At 27.7% G+C, this 19,021-nt stretch overlaps 3 protein-coding genes and 1 long non-coding RNA gene across 6 annotated transcripts in view; 1 reads left to right on the forward strand and 3 right to left on the reverse strand.

Annotated features, from left to right (window-relative positions):
- Positions 1-10,719, reverse strand: part of LOC103571675 (atos homolog protein A) — a 79,599-nt gene extending 68,880 nt beyond the window's left edge. The window contains exon 1 of the mRNA XM_053738719.1: positions 10,437-10,719. The gene's annotated coding sequence lies outside the window, so the exon portion shown is untranslated. The remainder of the gene's footprint in view (positions 1-10,436) is intronic.
- A 352-nt stretch (positions 10,720-11,071) lies between these two features.
- LOC103574303 (translation machinery-associated protein 7 homolog) lies at positions 11,072-11,714 on the reverse strand. The gene is made up of 2 exons (XR_001345388.2): positions 11,503-11,714; positions 11,072-11,362 (listed from the first exon to the last, which is right to left on the reverse strand). It is a non-coding gene; the product is annotated as a translation machinery-associated protein 7 homolog (long non-coding RNA).
- A 4,451-nt stretch (positions 11,715-16,165) lies between these two features.
- LOC103574305 (dihydrofolate reductase) lies at positions 16,166-17,361 on the forward strand. 2 transcript variants are annotated; one of them, XM_008553716.3, is made up of 5 exons: positions 16,166-16,434; positions 16,505-16,660; positions 16,732-16,855; positions 16,923-17,032; positions 17,188-17,361. In XM_008553716.3, exons 1-5 carry the CDS (start codon positions 16,349-16,351, stop codon positions 17,261-17,263), a joined length of 552 nt encoding a protein of 183 aa, XP_008551938.1. In that variant the 5' UTR covers positions 16,166-16,348; the 3' UTR covers positions 17,264-17,361. The 2 variants fall into 2 exon arrangements, with proteins under 2 accessions (XP_008551938.1, XP_008551940.1); XM_008553718.3 differs by having other exon boundaries at positions 16,344-16,434; positions 16,489-16,660.
- Positions 17,307-18,327, reverse strand: LOC103574304 (adenosine 5'-monophosphoramidase HINT1). 2 transcript variants are annotated; one of them, XM_008553715.3, is made up of 3 exons: positions 18,009-18,327; positions 17,806-17,927; positions 17,307-17,661 (listed from the first exon to the last, which is right to left on the reverse strand). In XM_008553715.3, the coding sequence occupies exons 2-3, from the start codon at positions 17,914-17,916 to the stop codon at positions 17,392-17,394; spliced, it is 381 nt and encodes a 126-aa protein (XP_008551937.1). In that variant the 5' UTR covers positions 17,917-17,927; positions 18,009-18,327; the 3' UTR covers positions 17,307-17,391. The 2 variants fall into 2 exon arrangements, with proteins under 2 accessions (XP_008551937.1, XP_008551936.1); XM_008553714.3 differs by having other exon boundaries at positions 17,806-18,327.
- Between the last annotated feature and the right edge of the window lie 694 nt (positions 18,328-19,021).

The following is a 19,021-nucleotide window of genomic DNA, read 5'->3' on the forward strand; positions in this document are numbered from 1 at the left end:
AATACATTTAACGGAAATTGTCTATGAATATTAGTTTTGAAGTTATATAAGCTTTAATAGTGATTAAAAACTGATTCTTACGAAAAATCATGGAAATTTCAAACAGCCGTAATTTCAAAACTATTCAAACGATTTAGCCCATCTCCGAACCTGATCAAGGTAATCGCCTATAGAATAAGTATAAAAAATTTCATCAGGATCCGATAAGAACTGGGGGCGCTATCGTAATGACAAGACCAGTGATAATCATTGGGATGGAGGTACATTTGACACATCATAAATAATAAAAGAAATACTTTTAAAATATAAAATAGCTGTGAAATTTACAGGTTATTTTATGCACAATAAAATACAACTTATGAAACTGGATTTTAATGGGACAAACATAAGTTATGTGGAATGAATACCATATTTTCAACATTTTTTTATTCTATTAAAATTTTCAAGGCTATCAAATTATTGGAAGAAATGGACTAAATATAAAGTATATGGTCATAAATTAAAGCTTATTAGTCAAGCTTTGAAATACTTTTTAGAGAAATAATCTATGAGTTTTAGTTTTAAAATTATATAGACTTTAAAAGTGATTAAAAATTAATTTTTTCGAAAAATCGTTAAATTTCAAACAGCCATAACTTCTAAACTACTCGACCGATTCAGCCTATCTTCAAACTTAACCGCGGTAATTACACATCAAATAAGTGTAGAAAGTTTCATTAAGATCGGATAAGAATTGTAGACGCAATCGTGTCCTCAAAAGTCGGTTCTATTACATAAATAAATAAATATATATATATATATATATATATATATATATATATATATATATATATATATATATATGTATGTATAAATATACATGCATATATAAATTTTTCAACGAATGGTATTTTTGAACTCTACTCAACTAATTATAATAGTTTATGACGAAATTCCTTGTAAAATCGACTATGAGAACATATGCAATAGTTAGATTTTGAAAAAAAATCTACCTAAAAATTGTACATATTTTTAATTTATTCGTGCTCTCCACCATTTTTCTATTATTATTTTATTATTTCATAATAAATGAGTATTATGAGTCGTGCACTTTTGGAATTTCCAAATTTTTAAAAATTACGATGCAACATCGTAATTTATACAACTTCCATCGTCTTATAACAGAGGCATCACTGTAATATTTATTTTATTCAAAAGTAAATAGAAAGATAAATATAGGAATAAATATAGTTTTTGAATTGCAGTTATAATTTAATTTTTTCTTTATGATGTTAACATTATCATTTTCGAAATAATTTTTAATCCAAGAAGTCTTTGCTAAAATTACGATGTTAAATAGTAATAAATATAACCTACATAGTAAATTTTAAAATAAGACATTTGAAAATTGATGCTAATGAGAGTATAGTCCATGATTACGATATTAACATCGTAAATTTTAGTAGAATTTCCTTTCCGTGTAGATGTAGATAAGATTGCATGTAATGCAAAAATTATAGTTTAAGATAATTTTATGAAAGACATGAGATTGTTCATACTGAATCTTGCATTAAAGCATTAGAATCCTTTCTCTTAGGTTGAAACGAATAATACCAAGCTTGCGTGAGGCTCGCACATTCTTTTCTGTTATTCCCTTCTCTCTAAACACTTTCACTTGAGTAACGAAGTTAATGAAACATAATAAACATAATACTTCTTTTTAAATTTATAGGAAAAAAATTGATTTAGTTTGCTTCATTAGTGGCTGCTGGATTTCACTTTTAACGACTCATGCACAAAACAGGAAGGAAGAGACTTTGAGGTAGAGTTGAATCAATTGGAACCTACAATTACCCGTATTCAGAATAAAAGAATTCCTTGACGCAAAATATGTTTACTCACCCCTATATGAATATTTTTTTAATTATTTATTGAAAACAAAAATTTTCTTGGGGCGAGAAAGAATATTCTTGAGGTAAGAAAAAGTTTATTCCGCCAAAAGATTTTTTCTAGTATTAAGAAAATTTTTGTTTTTTGTATTTGTTATGCAGGCCAACGAAACAAGCTCGCATGAAAAGTTGGATAAGCTAATAGCACAATATTTATATATATATATATATATATATATATATATATATATATATATATATATATATATATATATATATATATATATATATATAACAAGTGGTTAAAAGAATTGTTAACATATTTCTTTTCTGACTTTCATTTAAAATCACTGATTCATTTTTTTAATATACCCGAGAAAAAATTTTTAAATATAATCATATAAAATTATATATAACTATATATAATTATATCTGGGCAGTTTTCATATGATTATATATAATCGAGTTATATATAATTAAAATATATTTTTGAAAAAAAAAAAAAAAAAAAAAAAAAAAAAATTAAATACCGAATTTTTGATTTGGTTATTACCGCACGAACGCATTACAAATTCAGAAACAAGAATTGATAGCAGTTAATGATGAAAAAAATCCTGGACGTCTGTTGGGTTCGAACACGGCTCCTCTTGGCTGGTAGTCCTGAACGTTGATCACTGGTCCACATCACGAGAGTTCAAGCCATGTGCTTAATTGATGTATTTAGAGTGAAATGCCGGTAAAGACAGAGTTCATAAGTTTTCGTGATGGATTTTTACAAAATTAAAAAAAACTCCATGAACTTATATGAAATTTTATAAAAACAATCTTTGTCGGACTCGATGATAATTATATAAAATTTTATTAAGTTTCTTCAAATTTTTTAATTTTCTGTTGTGATGTGAAATTTAAAAGAACTTATATAAAATTTTGGGAAACATTAAATAATTTCACAAAATTAGATGAAATTCAACCAATTAAAAAGCTGGGTACTTTCAATTTTTAAATACCATGAAAAAAAAAAAATTCTTTTTTTTTTTGAAACACCCTAATGATTGTATACAATTATATATGGGTATATATATAAGATTATATATAATTATATATGATTAAGCATAAGAAAATTTTCTCGGATTAGTATTATATATAATCATATATAATCATATATGGAGCTACATATGACACTCTCCGTTTAAATATTGTATTATATATGATCATCTATAATCATATATAATTATATATAATTCTATATAATTATATATAAGATTATATATAATTATATATGATCATATATAGTTATATATAATTATATATGATTATATATAAACATTTTTTCTCGGAATACTGCAATTAGTATTACTATTCAAGCAAGCATAATGAAAGCACACACTCTCTTAAACTGAATCAGTAAAAATGTTATTGATTTTTCCAGTAGTTACAAAATTTACTGAAAGATCAATAGCTTTGAATCAATTTACTGACTAATCAGTGAATTTAGCTTCATGGCAGTAAGAGCGCCATTTATACTTGGGAGCTTATTTGTTACACAGAAGTTGTTTGCTAGTTACAATCAAAGATTATTATTTATATTACACTATTACCACTGTAAGTTAAAAATATTATAACAAACAAAAGTTAATTTATAATTTATATACTATAATGAAACTTATTTATTTTTCTCAATTGAATATGAGTAGAATAATTCTGAAATGTTTTTGTGTATGCAGTTGATTTAAATGCTAGGTAATGCATAACCTGAAATTGTCTTATTAATTATTTTATGTTTATAAATAAATATCATTATTGTTTTCAGATAAATTTTTATGATCATTTTTAATGGAAAATTACTATAATTTAACAGACAATTACTTGATGATATTGAAATGGAAGACTTATTAAATAAATTTGACTTTCAAAACCCATTTGATGGATTGAAGAATTTAAGTCAACAAATCGATGTATCAAAAGAATGCAGTGAATATGTAGGGGGTGAAGAAATACCACTTGGTTACAGAATGGAGAACGTATTTAATCGAAAAACTTGTATATGTGTTGATTCTATTTTCATCAACGGCTTTATATATGATCATGATATGAATTTTTGTATTTTTTTAAGTGCATTAATCAATAAATACTGATTTTTTTCCGCATCAAAAATTGAATCAGTAGTTATGACTAATTACATCTGTTACGATCACTATTTTATTCAGTAATAATTTTAGTGATCAGAATAGTGAAGCGATTTTTACTGATTGAATCTGTAACATTTTACTGATTCTAATAGTAAATTGATTTTTACTAATTGAATCAGTGACATTTACTGATTTGCAATAATATACTTGGGACTGTTTACATCGGTCAATATTCATTGATAATCAGTAAATATTAACTGATTCAGATTAAGAGAGCACAGTTGAAAATATTATGTTCTTGTGTATAAAAATTAAATGGTTTAATATTTTGTCAATGATTTGACACCATCAAGTATAAATTTAACTAAAGTTAAATATGTTATCTGATCTCAACAAGTTTTAAACCTGTATTATTATTTTACACAAGTATGTGTTAAATTAACACAAAAAATTGAGTGAACCGTTTTGGACATATGATTTGTGTTAAAATTGATACAACTTTTTACACTGTGCATTAGCAAATAATTATTAAAAAGAAAGAAAAATTTTTCTAATGATGTTACAAATGAAGTGAGAAATATATCAGGACGACGATTTATAGTATTTTATTAGCTCTCAAATTCAAATTTAAACTATATATCTGAATGCGGAAGTACATCATTTCGAGAATAATAAAAACGATAAGTTTAAATATCTTGGCCCAATTGCAGTATATATATATATATATATATATATATATATATACTAGACTGTTTCAAATTAGGGGACTACTTTTATTTTTTTGATGAACATTGAAAAATCGAAAGGGTATCTTAAAATATGGTGACAGTTAAAATTTAAGCTCTTAATATTGATATTTAGAGGTGGCTATTGATAATTTTCGATTTTTCATTTAGTAACATGATAAAAAATACATAACTTCCGAAAAAATCAAGATACAAAAAACCTCTTCTCAAACACTTTGTAGCAAATGTACTGATAAAGAAAAAAGGTCTTCTATGATTTTGCATAAATTCAAACATTCACAAGATATCCGATAAGTTTAATAAAATTCAAAGAACTCGTTTTTGCTCGTTCTAAATTTTATACCATATCAACTAATGAGAATTCAGAAATTTTCGATATAGTTTTTTTATAGGAAATTGAATGCTCTACAAAAAAAGTCTCTGATCATTTTTTAATAAATCCGTCTGTTCTAAAGTTATTAGAGCTCGAAGTAAAGTTGGAGATCTTTTTACTTTTCCAGTGAAACTATTGGACTAATCATAAAATGTCATAGAATCTTTTTTGTAGGTGATTTTATTTCTTACAAATTACCTCTGAAAATTTTTTTTAAATTCTGCATTCTCTTCTAGTTATTTCCATTTTAATGCCAAGCTCCTAAAAAAAGTGTTCTGATCGATTTTAAGAGCTCGACATTAAAATGGAAATAACTAGAAGAGAATGCCGAATTCAAAAAAAATTTATCAGAGATAATCGGTAGGAAATAAAATTGCCTACAAAAAGGATTCAATGGTATTTTATGATTAGTCCAATAGTTTCACTGGAAGAGTAAAAAGGTCTCGAAATGTACTCGAACTTGACTTCAAGCTCCAATAACTTTTGAACAGATGGATTTATAAAAAAATGATAAGAGACTTTTTTTGTAGAGCATTCAATTTCCTATAAAAAAACGAAATTGAAAATTTCTGAATTCTCATTAGTTGACATGATATAAAATTCAGAATGAGCAAAAACAAGTTCTTTGAATTCTACACTGTGAAAAAGTTCCAACAAATTTTACTATGGGCGTATTGTAACACCGGACCATAAGAAAACTGGTACAAAATTTACAAGTATCCCATAGTAATCTGCGGTATGCGCAGATGACACAATTGGGACCTATGCGCATACGTTTGCTATGGGAAACTTGTAAATTTCGTATCAGTTTTCTTATGGTCCGGGGTTACAATGCACTCATAGTAAAATTTAATGGAAATTTTTCACAGTGTATCAAACTTTGACGTCGGATATCTCGTGAATGGTTGAATTTATACGAAAATCATAAAAAACCTTTTTTGTAGATCAGTAAATTTGCTACAAAATGTTTGAGAAGAGGTTTTTTGTATCTTGATTTTTTTCGGAAGTTATGTATTTTTTACCATGTTACTAAATAAAAAATCGAAAATTATCAATAGCCACCTCTGAATATCAATATTAAGAGCTCAAATTTTAACTGTCAGCATATTTTAAGATACCCTTTCGATTTTTCAATGTTAAAAAAAAAATAAAAACAGACCCCTAATTTGAAGCAGTCTAATATATACAATCGGGGGCATTATTCGAGTAGGATTCTAAAATTCGAGATTTGTTACCAACCTTAAATTTGGCGCTTTCTAAACTCTAAAATTTTAAAACCTAAAATTTTACCGTTTTAAAAATAAGCTAAACGTAAAAAACGATATCATAAAAATATGAGAAACGTAAATATATCTAAAGTGAATTAAATTTATAGGAAAATATGGTTAAAAAAAATGACAGCTAACTGTAAATAAAAAAATCTAAAAATACATTAATTTTTAACATCAGCCATTTAAAAAAAAGCATTAATAAAATGTCACTAATCATAAAATTAGCGGATTAAAGAAAAAAAATTATTAAAAATATTTCAAATTCAAAAGTAAATAAATGAAAAATTTAAGCATGTAAAATAATGTCATATTAATAATTAGTTTATTGAAAATTATTATCTTTAAAATTTGTATATCAATAAATATTGATACTTTGAAACTTTACCGCTTGAATTCAGTCAATAATGATTTAAGTAAAAATTAAAATTTGCTGTTTCTGAACTTATAAATTTGTAAAATTAGCCGATTGTAAACCTGGCGATTTATCAAATTAGTCTATTCGAAGCCTGACTATTATAATGTTAATGTAATTGAATGCAATTGTAAATGTAAATGTAAATGAATAACTAAAATTTGTTTTTTTTTTTAAATTTTTGATTTAAATTGTATGAATGTAATTATAAATTAATAATGATATATATACGTCAGTTCTATTCAGATTAGAAAAAAATTAACTTGCTTTAAGAAGTATAATTTTAAACAGATTTAATATTTTTAAACAAATTCCTCTTCTTGACTTGAGCTAAAAAATTTCACCATGTTACTAGAGCAAAGTAATTTTTACTTAACTTAAAAAATAATTTCAAGTTCAATCATTTTTATGTCCAACGAAAGATACCCGACTAGAAATTTTTAGGTGCACCCACTTGGGAACCAATTGGGTTGCCCAATGGGGACCCTACATTGAGATGTAACGCAGAAACGTACTTGGGTCCTGATCGGGCCATCCCTATAGGTTTCCAATTGGGTAAGACCTACGTATTCCCAAACGTACGATCCCTATAAAAAAAAATATTAAATTTCGAAAAAAAAAAATAAAATAATTTTAATTAGATCCGAAATGTAATCTATTGTATTAGAAACGTTACTTAAAGGCATTAAACATGATTTTAATTGATGAAAAAATCCCGATGACTGTTGGGCTTGAACCTGCATCCTTCAGATCCAAAGTCTTTGACGCTATCCACTGCGCTGACTCACGTATGCGATATCGCGTGAGTGTAAATAGTATATTAATCAAGAAGAATTAAAAAAATTTACGGTCAAATGGATTACTAAATTAAAACCTCTGGGTACTTCAAGTAAATCAAGAAAAAATTAATTTAATCAAAATTGTACTAGAAAAAAAAGAAAAGAGAGGAGGGAGGAACACAAAACAGAATATCCTCTTCAAAAGTGAAAAATAATTTGATTCAGAAATTTCAATGAATTTGATAAAATGAAATTGTTTATAAACAATTAGGATAAATAAAAACGTAATTTTAATATAAATATTGAGTATGAGCGTAAAGAACTAATTTGTTTTATTATTAAATTTTCGAAAAAAAAATTTTTCTATAACAAATTTTGAGCATTTCATATTTTATATGAATCATAAAAGTTATTAAAATAATAATAATTTTTGCATTGGGCTTTTCCAATAAATTCCCGATTGGATCCCGATGTGGCAAAACCAATGAAAGTTCTTTGTTTTTGCATTGGGCTATCCCAATAGGTTTCCAATTAGGTCCCACTCAGAAAAAGCTGATGTTGGGTAGCTAATTTTTGCATTGAGATATCCCAACAAGTTCCCGATCGGATTCGGATTGGGATAGACCTACTGGGTATGCCACAGCGATTTCCAATCGGAACCCAATATATGTATTGGGACAATTTCTAGTCGGGACAATGAACTTCTTCAATTATTTTTATGGTTTAAGGTTCCATTTCTCATATATTCTTATATTAAAATTATGAGATCTATATGTATATATATATATATATATATATATATACATGTATATATATATATTTACATTAAGATGCTTCTAACATTTGTAGAGTAATTTTTTAAACTATTACCTTAAATATAGAACGACCAAGAATGCTAATATTGCTTTTTAGTAAAGCAGGTGTAACAGTTGATAATTGTCAGCATTGCATTGGCTGCGTGATATGGTGGATAGCCAACTATTACTTCATTAAAAACAAGAAATGTCCATATTGCAGCGTAAATTATGATAAAATTATAATAATTTAATTACACTACATGATTTAATGTATTAGATTTATACTTAAATAATTACGTTTATTTATTCATATATTTAAAAACAAAAATTTAAAGTTGATTATGACTTTTTTTGTCTTAAATCTATTTTAACTAAGACAAAAAAAGGTAATAGTTTAGAAAATTACTTTACAAATGTTAGAAGCACCTCAATGCGAGTATATATATATATACATATATCTCATGATTTTAATATAAGAATATGTAAGAAATGGAATCATAAACCATAAAAATAATTAAATTACTTCATTATCTTTCATTGGACATAAAAATGATTAAACTTGAAATTATTTTTTAAGATAAGTAAAATTTTTTAGCTTAAGTCAAGAAGAATTTGTTAAAAAATATTAAATCCGTTTAAAATTATACTTCTTAAAGCAAGTTAATTTTTTTCTAATCTGAATAGAACTGACGTATATATATCATTATTAATTTATAATTACATTCATACAATTTAAATCAAAAATTTAAAAAAAAAAACAAATTTTAGTTATTCATTTACATTTACATTTACAATTGCATTCAATTACATTGACATTATAATAGTCAGGCTTCGAATAGACTAATTTGATAAATCGCCAGGTTTAGAATCGGCTAATTTTACAAATTTATAAGTTCAGAAACAGCAAATTTTAATTTTTACTTAAATCATTATCGACTGAATTCAAGCGGTAAAGTTTCAAAGTATCAATATTTATTGATATACAAATTTTAAAGATAATAATTTTCAATAAACTAATTATTAATATGACGTTATTTTAGATGCTCAAGCTTTTTGTTTATTCACTTTTGAATTTTTTAATAATTCTTTCTTTTTAATCCGCTAATTTTATGATTAGTGACATTTTATCAATGTTTTTTTTTTTTAATTTACCAAACTTAAGGTTGGTAATAAATCTCGAATCTTAGAAACTTACTTGAATTAATGTCCCCGATTGTATGTTTCGAGTTTCATAACGTTATATTACACAATATTCTAGTCAAATACTATTTCCTAAGACATTTTTTCAAATTGCAAATATAAACTTTATCAAAATCATATATTTATATAAAGCTATGCAACTGCGTGTTTGTCAACGTGTGCGAATACTGCATGAAAATATTTATTCCACATATCCATAGACCACTGATTCTTTCATAAATGTAGGTCAAGTCAGTTTGATCTATCATAAATACAATTATGTATGTTTTCTGTCGTTTTAAGAAAAGTAGTTGACTTATTTGCAGTTCTATTTATTTTTGTTTTTTTATGTAGAAAATTATTATCACGTCATTGTCAATGACCACGCAGTATAAATATAAAAAATCGGCCCTAATGAATAAAAAAAGAAATCAAGCAGGAAGAAACTGTTGATCTGACTCAAATAGACAACAGTCGCAATGTGTACATAAATTGCTTTCATGTTGCATTACACAAGCCTATACAAATTGAGTATAGCAGAAGGTGCGCATGACTCTTAAAACTGTACAGGCACGAGTATGTTTTGTCCTTGATTACAGCATTTATTCAACAAACTTCACCATTAATGTTGATTAGATATAATACGATATAAATAAATTTTATTTATTAGTTTTGGTTAATATTATCGAAGAATATTTAAACTTGTAATTATGACTGGATTAATGAAAGCTTCTCAATATGGTGTCGTACTTTCTGATCCTTTTATATAACATTATTTATCATGACACTCTAAATGATTATCAATAACTAATTTTTTGATCAATCTATTTTTCAAATAATGAATGAAAAACATTTCATAGGTGAATAAAATATAAATCTTACCGATCGAAAAAAAAAACAAAAGAGTATGATCCAAAGACCTCGGAGTCAATTTTATGGGTCAAATAATTTTATTATTATTCATTATCATAGATATTTATGTAATTGTCGTGAGCACAACCGATTTATTGTTTCCGACTGATTAAACGTTTAATCGTGACAATCAATTAAGAACACTGATTCATAACAAAAAAAAACTACTCCTTTACATAAAGACAAGGAAAATGGAGAGGCAAAGCTCAAAATTAACTTCACACAACCACATCACCCGCCTGTTGCCAACTGACTCAAGTGTTCCCTTCTGACAGCTCTTTATCAATAAAAATATACTAGCCAACCTGATAAATTAAAATGTTCTAGAATTCTCTAGATATTTAAATGAATGGTTTGTTTATTTCGCTTTTCACTGTATTTTGTTACAACTTATAATAACTGAAATATTCAGGAAAAAATTTTTTTTTGAATCTATATTATTTTATTATGAAACTTCATAAAAACATTTTTAAAATTACTTTCAACATAATTCATTATTTTAAATATAATTAAGAGATGACTATTTATTCATAAATGTAATTTATTTACAATTTACATTGACGTATATAGTAAAAGTATACAAGAGGTAAATAAATTATAATAAATTAAGTTTTAATATTAAATTTTATTAACTCATTACTTAAGTATAATGTATAGTATCGATGGAATTTTCATTAAATAAATATTTAAACAATTATTACTATTTCTTGCCGGATTTTTTTATTCCTCCAGTGACCAAAGGCCCTTTTTGGCCAGCCTTTTTTGCAGCTTCTGCTAAAGCTTTCTGTTGTTCCTTTTGTTTTTGCTTAAATGCGAGATCGTCGTCATCCAATTCTTTGCTTTCTTTTTTAGGAGCCTTTAGTGGTTTTTTTTTGCCACCTTCTCGTCCGGACATTCTGTAAAAAAAAAAGCATTAACGCATGTGATTTTACTTAGGTTATGTCGGATAAATTCAATAACTTAATGTATCTTTTTTAAAACCGAATATTTTTATAAATAAAAAAGTTATAATATAAAAATATTAAATTATTAGTACCTGATAGATTTTATGAGATCGTATAAAATATAGTAAGCTAATGCAATTGAAATAGATTAATTTCAGTGATGATCGTCAAAAGTATTCGTTGACAAAATCGTTAAATATACACTGATAGTCTTCCTAACCGTAAGTTTTTTATTTATTTTTTTTCTACCTTTGTAGGCTGGCCTCGTATGAAAACCCGTGGCCACCTAGGCCATCTATAGATAACCGTAAGTTAACTACAAGGTAACTGTTGTATTTAAAGGAAAGTGTTGCAGAGCAAGCAGTTACCTTTGAGTTGACAGTAAATTGTCTGAAAACTTGGATTCAATTTAACTACAAATGTTACTGTCAAACTATAACATTAAGTTGATTGAAAATTTCACTTCAAATTGACGGCAAGTTTTTCTGTCAAATTACACTCAGATGACGGCCGTAGATTTGCATCAACTTGCACGCAAGTATTATCCAGCCAAATTTTACCAGAAACTTGTCGTTAAGTTAGCCGTAAACTTTTCACTACAGAATTTTCTGAACAATTATACTTAGAGTGTGGCTATTAGGGTACAGTGTAAGACAATATTGGTTAGACGGTACAAATGAAAATCAAAGGCAAATTTTTCTCACTTTTTTTTCGATAATTTGTTTGTTCTTCATTGTTCGATCAAAATTAATTTTTTTGTAATTATTGTTTTTTTATAAATAATATGTAAAAATTTGACTTGAACCTGACTCTTGATAATGTGGTATTGACATATTTTTTTTCTTTTTATTATCAATCCTAAGTATATATTGTTCGTTCGATCAAAAAAACCTTTGTTTGATTTTATTTTCTTTGCAATTAATTTTTTTAATATAATTACACTCACGCAACTTTACATGTTCAAATAAATCCTACTACGCATGCGTGAATTTCGAATCAATTGCGCGGTCTATTTGAATAATAATAATAATATAATGATTCTTTATTAGCAAGGTGCGCAAAATCCGCAAAGTCCAACTGAACAACTTTATAACGAATCCCAAATTCGAACAAGAAATTTAATTGAACGTATATTTGGGGTTTGGTCAAGATAGTTTGCCCTGCTTCAAGGGACTAGATTTCGGAAAGTCGAGAAAACTTTAACTAGTATTATTGCCACTGCTGTTTTATACAATATTGCACAAACAGAGAAACCACCACCAGACACTGTCATTACTGTTGAAGAATACCGTAGAATTCCAGAAGTTCAAAATCCTGTGATTGGAGACGCTCATCTTAGAACATTATTAGTAAATCAATACTATGAAAAATAAGTGACTAACTAGATTGATAACAGTATTGTCAAAATTTAATAAACAAATTTTTAATTTTGCAGTTTGATTGTAAGAAATTAACAACAACAAATATATGATATATGATAAATAAACAGATGAGAGTAAATATTATTAAAGAAACCGCAACCGATAATATATATCCCACTAATAATTGCTGTTTATTACATACAATTAATTACTGCTAATGATTTATTATAATAAATTATAGTTAATTAGTATTAACAAAAAAAACATCTAAGGTAAAAGATATAGTACCTGATCATTCCATGTATTTGTATATCTATATTTAAGAAGATTTAGGAAATATAGATATACAAATACAAATACATGAGTGATTGGATACTGGATATCTTAACTTAATTATTACAATATATTATTGTTTATATTCGTACTGTTAATTAAATACGTTAATTATAATTTCACATTTTTCTTTATCATTTCTCCTTTTTTTAACTAATGTCCAGTAATCCAAAAAAATGGTCCAATACGCCCAATCAGGAACATCACCGAATCTATCATATTGTAATTTGAAATCCATAAATACGTTGCACAAATGAATAATTTGATCCGCAACGTCCTCGATAGGTATCGGTGGAGTTAACCAGAAATATTGATGACAAGACATTCCGATTGGACAGGTTTCGTAAGCTCAAAATCGATTTCTTTGTTATATAACAAAGGTTAACGAAAAATTAAACTATCAAAATTTAGGGTTATTGGAAATTTGAGTAATTGGTAGTATTGATAATTGAAATTACTGGTGATCGGGATTTTAGGTGATTGAAAATTTGGATCATCGCGATTATTAGTAATCGGTAATTCAGGTAATAGGGATTTGAGTTATTGGAATATGTCCTATCGGTTACTTTTCCAATTGGAACCTGTCCAATGGACGTCTTCCCTCAGTATGCAGCCGTGACTGGAATGCGTTTCTGAGAAAATTGAAAGGAAACTTACCGTCAACTTAGGATTGCCAACTTTTGTAAGCAACTTTTGCCACCAACTTCCTGAGAAAGTGACCGTCAACTTATTGGATTTCCAACTTTTGCCAACTTTCTTAGAAAATATCTATCAACTTTTAAGGTACCAACTTTGGCAGTCAACTTGGTATCCAGTTACGGCTGCAAGTTTCGCGTCAATTTCTCGCCAACTTGGCTATCAGCCCAAATAACTAAAGTTTCAGCGCAATTTTTGAGCTAAAACTATTGTCGACTCAATGAAGTACGATACACATGAAAAATTTCAATGTCAACTTTTGAGTTCTCTTTAACGTCAAATTTCACATAAATTTGAGACGCAACAAATGACATCAACAAGACCTCAACTAGAGATATATTTTTTACTTTTTGATATTTGAATTTACTTTGTTTAGTAGTTGTTAGATGTCGCGAGCTGACTATTTTTCAATATGTATTAAACGGTAAGATCGAATCTAAACAAATTAGGTCAATTTGAGCTACTACTGCAGTCAAATTTTGCTACTCAATTTTTGATGTCTCACAGACGTCAAATAGCAGTTTTAAACTTACGTCAAATTTATGTGAAATTTGAGGTCAAAAAGAGCTGAAAAGTTGACACTGAAATTTTTTATATGTACCGTACGTCACTGAGACGACAAAAGTTTCAGCTCCAAAATTGCGCTGAAATTCTAGTTATCTGGGTTTCAATTAACTTAATGTCATTGTCTGACAGTATTACTTGTAGTCAAATTGAATAAAAAGTTATAGACAATTTACTGTCAACATAAAGTTAACTGCTTGCTCTACAACACTTTCCTTTAAGTTACTTTTAAAATACGCAGTAGCTTGTAGTTAACTTACGGTTAAGGTGGCTATCAGGGTAGAGATGCGAGCGGTCCAGTGATTGACAATTTTTTTAGTCATCGGACGATCACAGGACCGTCTTTCATGACCGTTTGTTAAATGACGAACCAAGCAAGCGAAAATGCTGCCATCTAGTGAATATATCAATACTAATATCTAATGCTTGAAAACTAAATAAAAATATATTTTATGCAATATGGTTTAAATGATTAAAATTAATACAAATATTCTCTACAAGATACAAAATATTATTTATTTAAAAAAAAAGATATCGTTATTAACCTTAAATATAAAGCTATATGAAATCTTAAAAATAAAGATGTAATAATAACTAATAAATGAAGAAACTTTTGTGATAATAATAATATGATTTATGTCATTTCATATTTATTGCATCATTTAATAGTTGAAAGCTGTTTTAAAAGATAATTTTAAAATGGTACATGAAAAATTATTTTTATTCGTTTTTGAAATGATTACCTGTACAAGCTAAAACTGCAATATCTTAGTAAATTTCGGTAATACAATGATCGATTTCTTTAATAGTTTTTACCCTGATAACACGAGTTGATCGAGAAAAAGTTGGTCATTCATTAGTTTCCGACCAACTTGACGACAAGTTATCGACAACTTCAGCTTTTGCAACTTTTGGCTACAAGTTACCGCCAACTTTCTCAGAAAGTTGGCGGCAGTATGGAGCCGCAACTGGAATGCAAGTTTCTGAGGAAATTGAAAGTAAACTTACCGTCAACTTATGATCACCAACTTTTGCAAGCAACTTTTGCCACCAACTTTCTCAGAAAGTGATCGTCAACTTTTTGGATTTACAACTTTTGCCACCAACTTTCTCAGAAAATGTCCATCAACTATTGGAAGTACCAACTGTTGGCGATCAACTTGGTTCCAGTTGCGGCTGCAAGTTTCTCGTCAGTTTCTCGCCAACTTGGCTATCAGGGTATTTGAGAATAAATTACAATTGAAAATTTTCGTCACAAACGCCTATATAGATGCAAATGACCGAATTCATGGCGGCTTTTAATGTGACCGTAAATTTTGCATCGATTGATTCTCAAAAAATGCTTTATTAAAAAATTCTGTCAAAAACGTCTACATAGATGCAAATGACGAATTTTGTGAGTGTTTGAAACGTGACAGTCATTCCAGCATCACAAAATTTTTTTAAAATTATGTGATGGTCTTATGACCGTGTTCTGACCGAAAATAAAAATGACGGTCATTCCGCATCTCTAATTCTTACCATTACAGAAGGTAAGCAAGTTCATACATAAAATTGTCTACAATTTGACGTTAAAAAAATACTTAACAATTTTTCAAATCAAATTAACAATAAATTGATATAGAATTTGCTTGAAAATTGATGACAACTTTTTTCTAGTCAACTTTTGAAGTGGATTTGCATTATGTTTCGGACAGTAAATTTACGTCAAATTCAATAGCAAGTTGCATAAAACATGAAAAAGTCCGAAGTTGACGGAAATTTGACGAAAAGTTTAAGGAAACTTTTGTAAGTAAAGTTTTGCTAAAGCAAATTGTGCTATTAAGGTATACTCCATTCCATATGATTATTTTATTATTTGTTTGTTTTTTTCCGATTTTGTTTTTCGATACTTGATTCATGACTTGTTTCTGAATAGATTTTTGTTTTTTATTTTAAATAATCAAAATTAAAGACTTGCATTTAATTATATTTATTAAATAAAATGCAATTGAAATTCAATTTAATCGCTGCGGCATGTGGTGATAACCTAGGGATTGGAATAAATGGACGTTTACCATGGAAACTTAAGTATTAAATAATTCTTTCACGAATACATTGTATAATATTAAATTCCCTTAATAGTAATTTTCGTTTTTAGAAGCGAAATGGAATATTTCACAGAAATGACAACTAAAACTAAAGAAAGTAATAAAAAAAATGTTGTCATAATGGGACGAGTAACGTGGGAATGTATACCAAAAAAGTTCAAACCACTGCGAAATCGAGTAAATGTTGTTCTATCACGTCAAAAATTGTGAGTGTTGATAGAAATAATAAATAGTTACCAGTATTAATAATGATGTCAAATTACTTATCAAAATTCAGAGATCTTGGAAATGAAGCGATTGTGTGTGAAAATTTATCACATGTATTGGATACCATTGCTCAACCTGATCTCAATAAAATTATTGAGAATATTTGGGTAATTGGTGGTAATGCTGTTTACAAAGTAATTATAATTTTAATACTCTTATTATTTTATCATAATTCACATACTTATCGTAATTATTATGCAGTCAGCCATGGAGCACCCTAATTGTTCTCGTATATATTTAACTTACATTCAAAAAAATTTTGAGTGTGATACGTTTTTTCCACCCATACCGAACAACTTTATTGAAATTGAGTAAGTCATAAAAGATTTCTAAACTTATTACTTACTAAAGCTCATAAGATAATAATAATAATAATAATAATTATTATTATTATTATTATCGTATAAATTAATTATACGATAATAGCAAAGTTAGCAAATTAAGTTTTAAAAAATATTTAATTTAGTGATCCTGATGTTCCAAAAGGTGTTCAAGAAGAGAATGGACTCCAGTTTAACTACAAAGTTTATGAAAGAATATAAATAAACAGAACCTTAAATTTTATAAACAATCATGCAAAGTTAATATGTTTTATCACTTTTGTATTATAATTGTATAATAAAGAAAAATAAAAAGCATTTTTTTATTTGTATATTAATATTCATTATAATTAACCAGGTGGCCATTGCATTTGCCTTCCTCCGAGAACATGTAAATGCAAATGATAGACTGATTGAGCTCCATTTTGACCATCATTCACTACTAAACGAAATCCTGCGTCAAGCCCTTCTTGTTTCGCAACTTTGCAAGCAACATTCATGAGGTGCCCTAACAAAGGTTCATCCTCGTCAGTAACTTTTGACAATTGAGTTATCGGTTTACGAGGAATCACAAGAAAATGAGTTGGTGCTTGGGCATTTAAATCATGAAAAGCCACACACTGAAAAATTATTAGGTTTATAAAATCAAATCAAACTCGCCAAATATGATTTATGAAATTTTTTAGATTAAGTTTTGTAAATTAAATATTTGAAGCTAATTAATAACTATGATATTAACAAAGATTAAATAAATAATTGTCTACCTGATTGTCTTCATATATAAATTTACAAGGAATTTCTTTGCGTAAAATTTTGCCGAAAATTGTATCTTCACCAGGAGCCGCAGATTGTGCTTTTTCCACTTCAGACGCCATTTTTTTTACTACTAAAAAATTATTAGGTGAATTGATAATACGATGCATTACGTAATTTAAATTTGAAACAGTTTTCAAGAGTTTCATCGTACCGTGATTTTCATACAACGATTGTAAATTAGATAAAATTATCTAATCTCTTAATCTGACAATGTTAAAAAATAAATCATGTCTCAAGTGAGACCAGGCTCACTCATTGTTAGCTTTTAGTTGACCGTTCCAAGTTAACTTTTTGCTATTCCTAAATGTTAATAAAATGATGACAAATAGAATTTTCAAAAAGTCAACTTCTGATGTTATCTCAACGTTACCAAGAAAATTTTGACAAAACGAAATATGAAAATTGTTAGCAAATCGTTATCATAAAATAAAAGTGATCATTTTTATGCCGACAATGGGCGTGTTCGGCCAAACTAAATTCTTAGTAAGCTTAGGAAGTTACTAAGAATACTGAGCTAAGTTTTTGGCCGGGACCCTATGGAGGGTAGAGGTAAAGTTATTAGAATAAGAAAGTTGGGACAAGTTTGTGTTACTGGTCCCTTTTTTTATTGCATGTCATATTTTTCTATAAAAACACTACCCTGTGATGTCCCATCGCGATTCACCTGTCCGATCGAAATGACCCCCCTCGGAATTAAGATATAAACCCTTACGCGGGTTAATCAAATGTAATTTTATTTATATATTTTTAATAAATCGTGGGGAAAATTTTGGATTTTTCGGGACCTTAAATAACAAAATTTCTGGTCTATCTGGTCACCTGAGGCTCGCCTAGAATAAAATTATAAATGTTTGTGATATTGTTAAACAAGAAACTTATGTCTGAAACCTTTCTAAGTATATTGTTCGCTAGAATTAAGAGAAAGTTGTGTCGACATTTATTATTATTTATGAAAATATTGTGTATTTCGTATTTAAGTAGTTTTAAGAGATCCAAGTGCCCTGTTATAAATCATAGTAAGGAAATTCCTTGAAACCTTTAAATAAAAAACTTGAAGAATTGAGGATAAGCAGCGGAGCAGAAGATTCAACCTCGAGGGGCGGAAGTAGTGACTGTGACGTCATGAGGCCGCGGCTACGTCCCCACAGCCAGCCAATAAAGGAA

This window comes from Microplitis demolitor, chromosome 4, assembly GCF_026212275.2.
Source record: "Microplitis demolitor isolate Queensland-Clemson2020A chromosome 4, iyMicDemo2.1a, whole genome shotgun sequence".
Taxonomy (NCBI): domain Eukaryota; kingdom Metazoa; phylum Arthropoda; class Insecta; order Hymenoptera; family Braconidae; genus Microplitis; species Microplitis demolitor.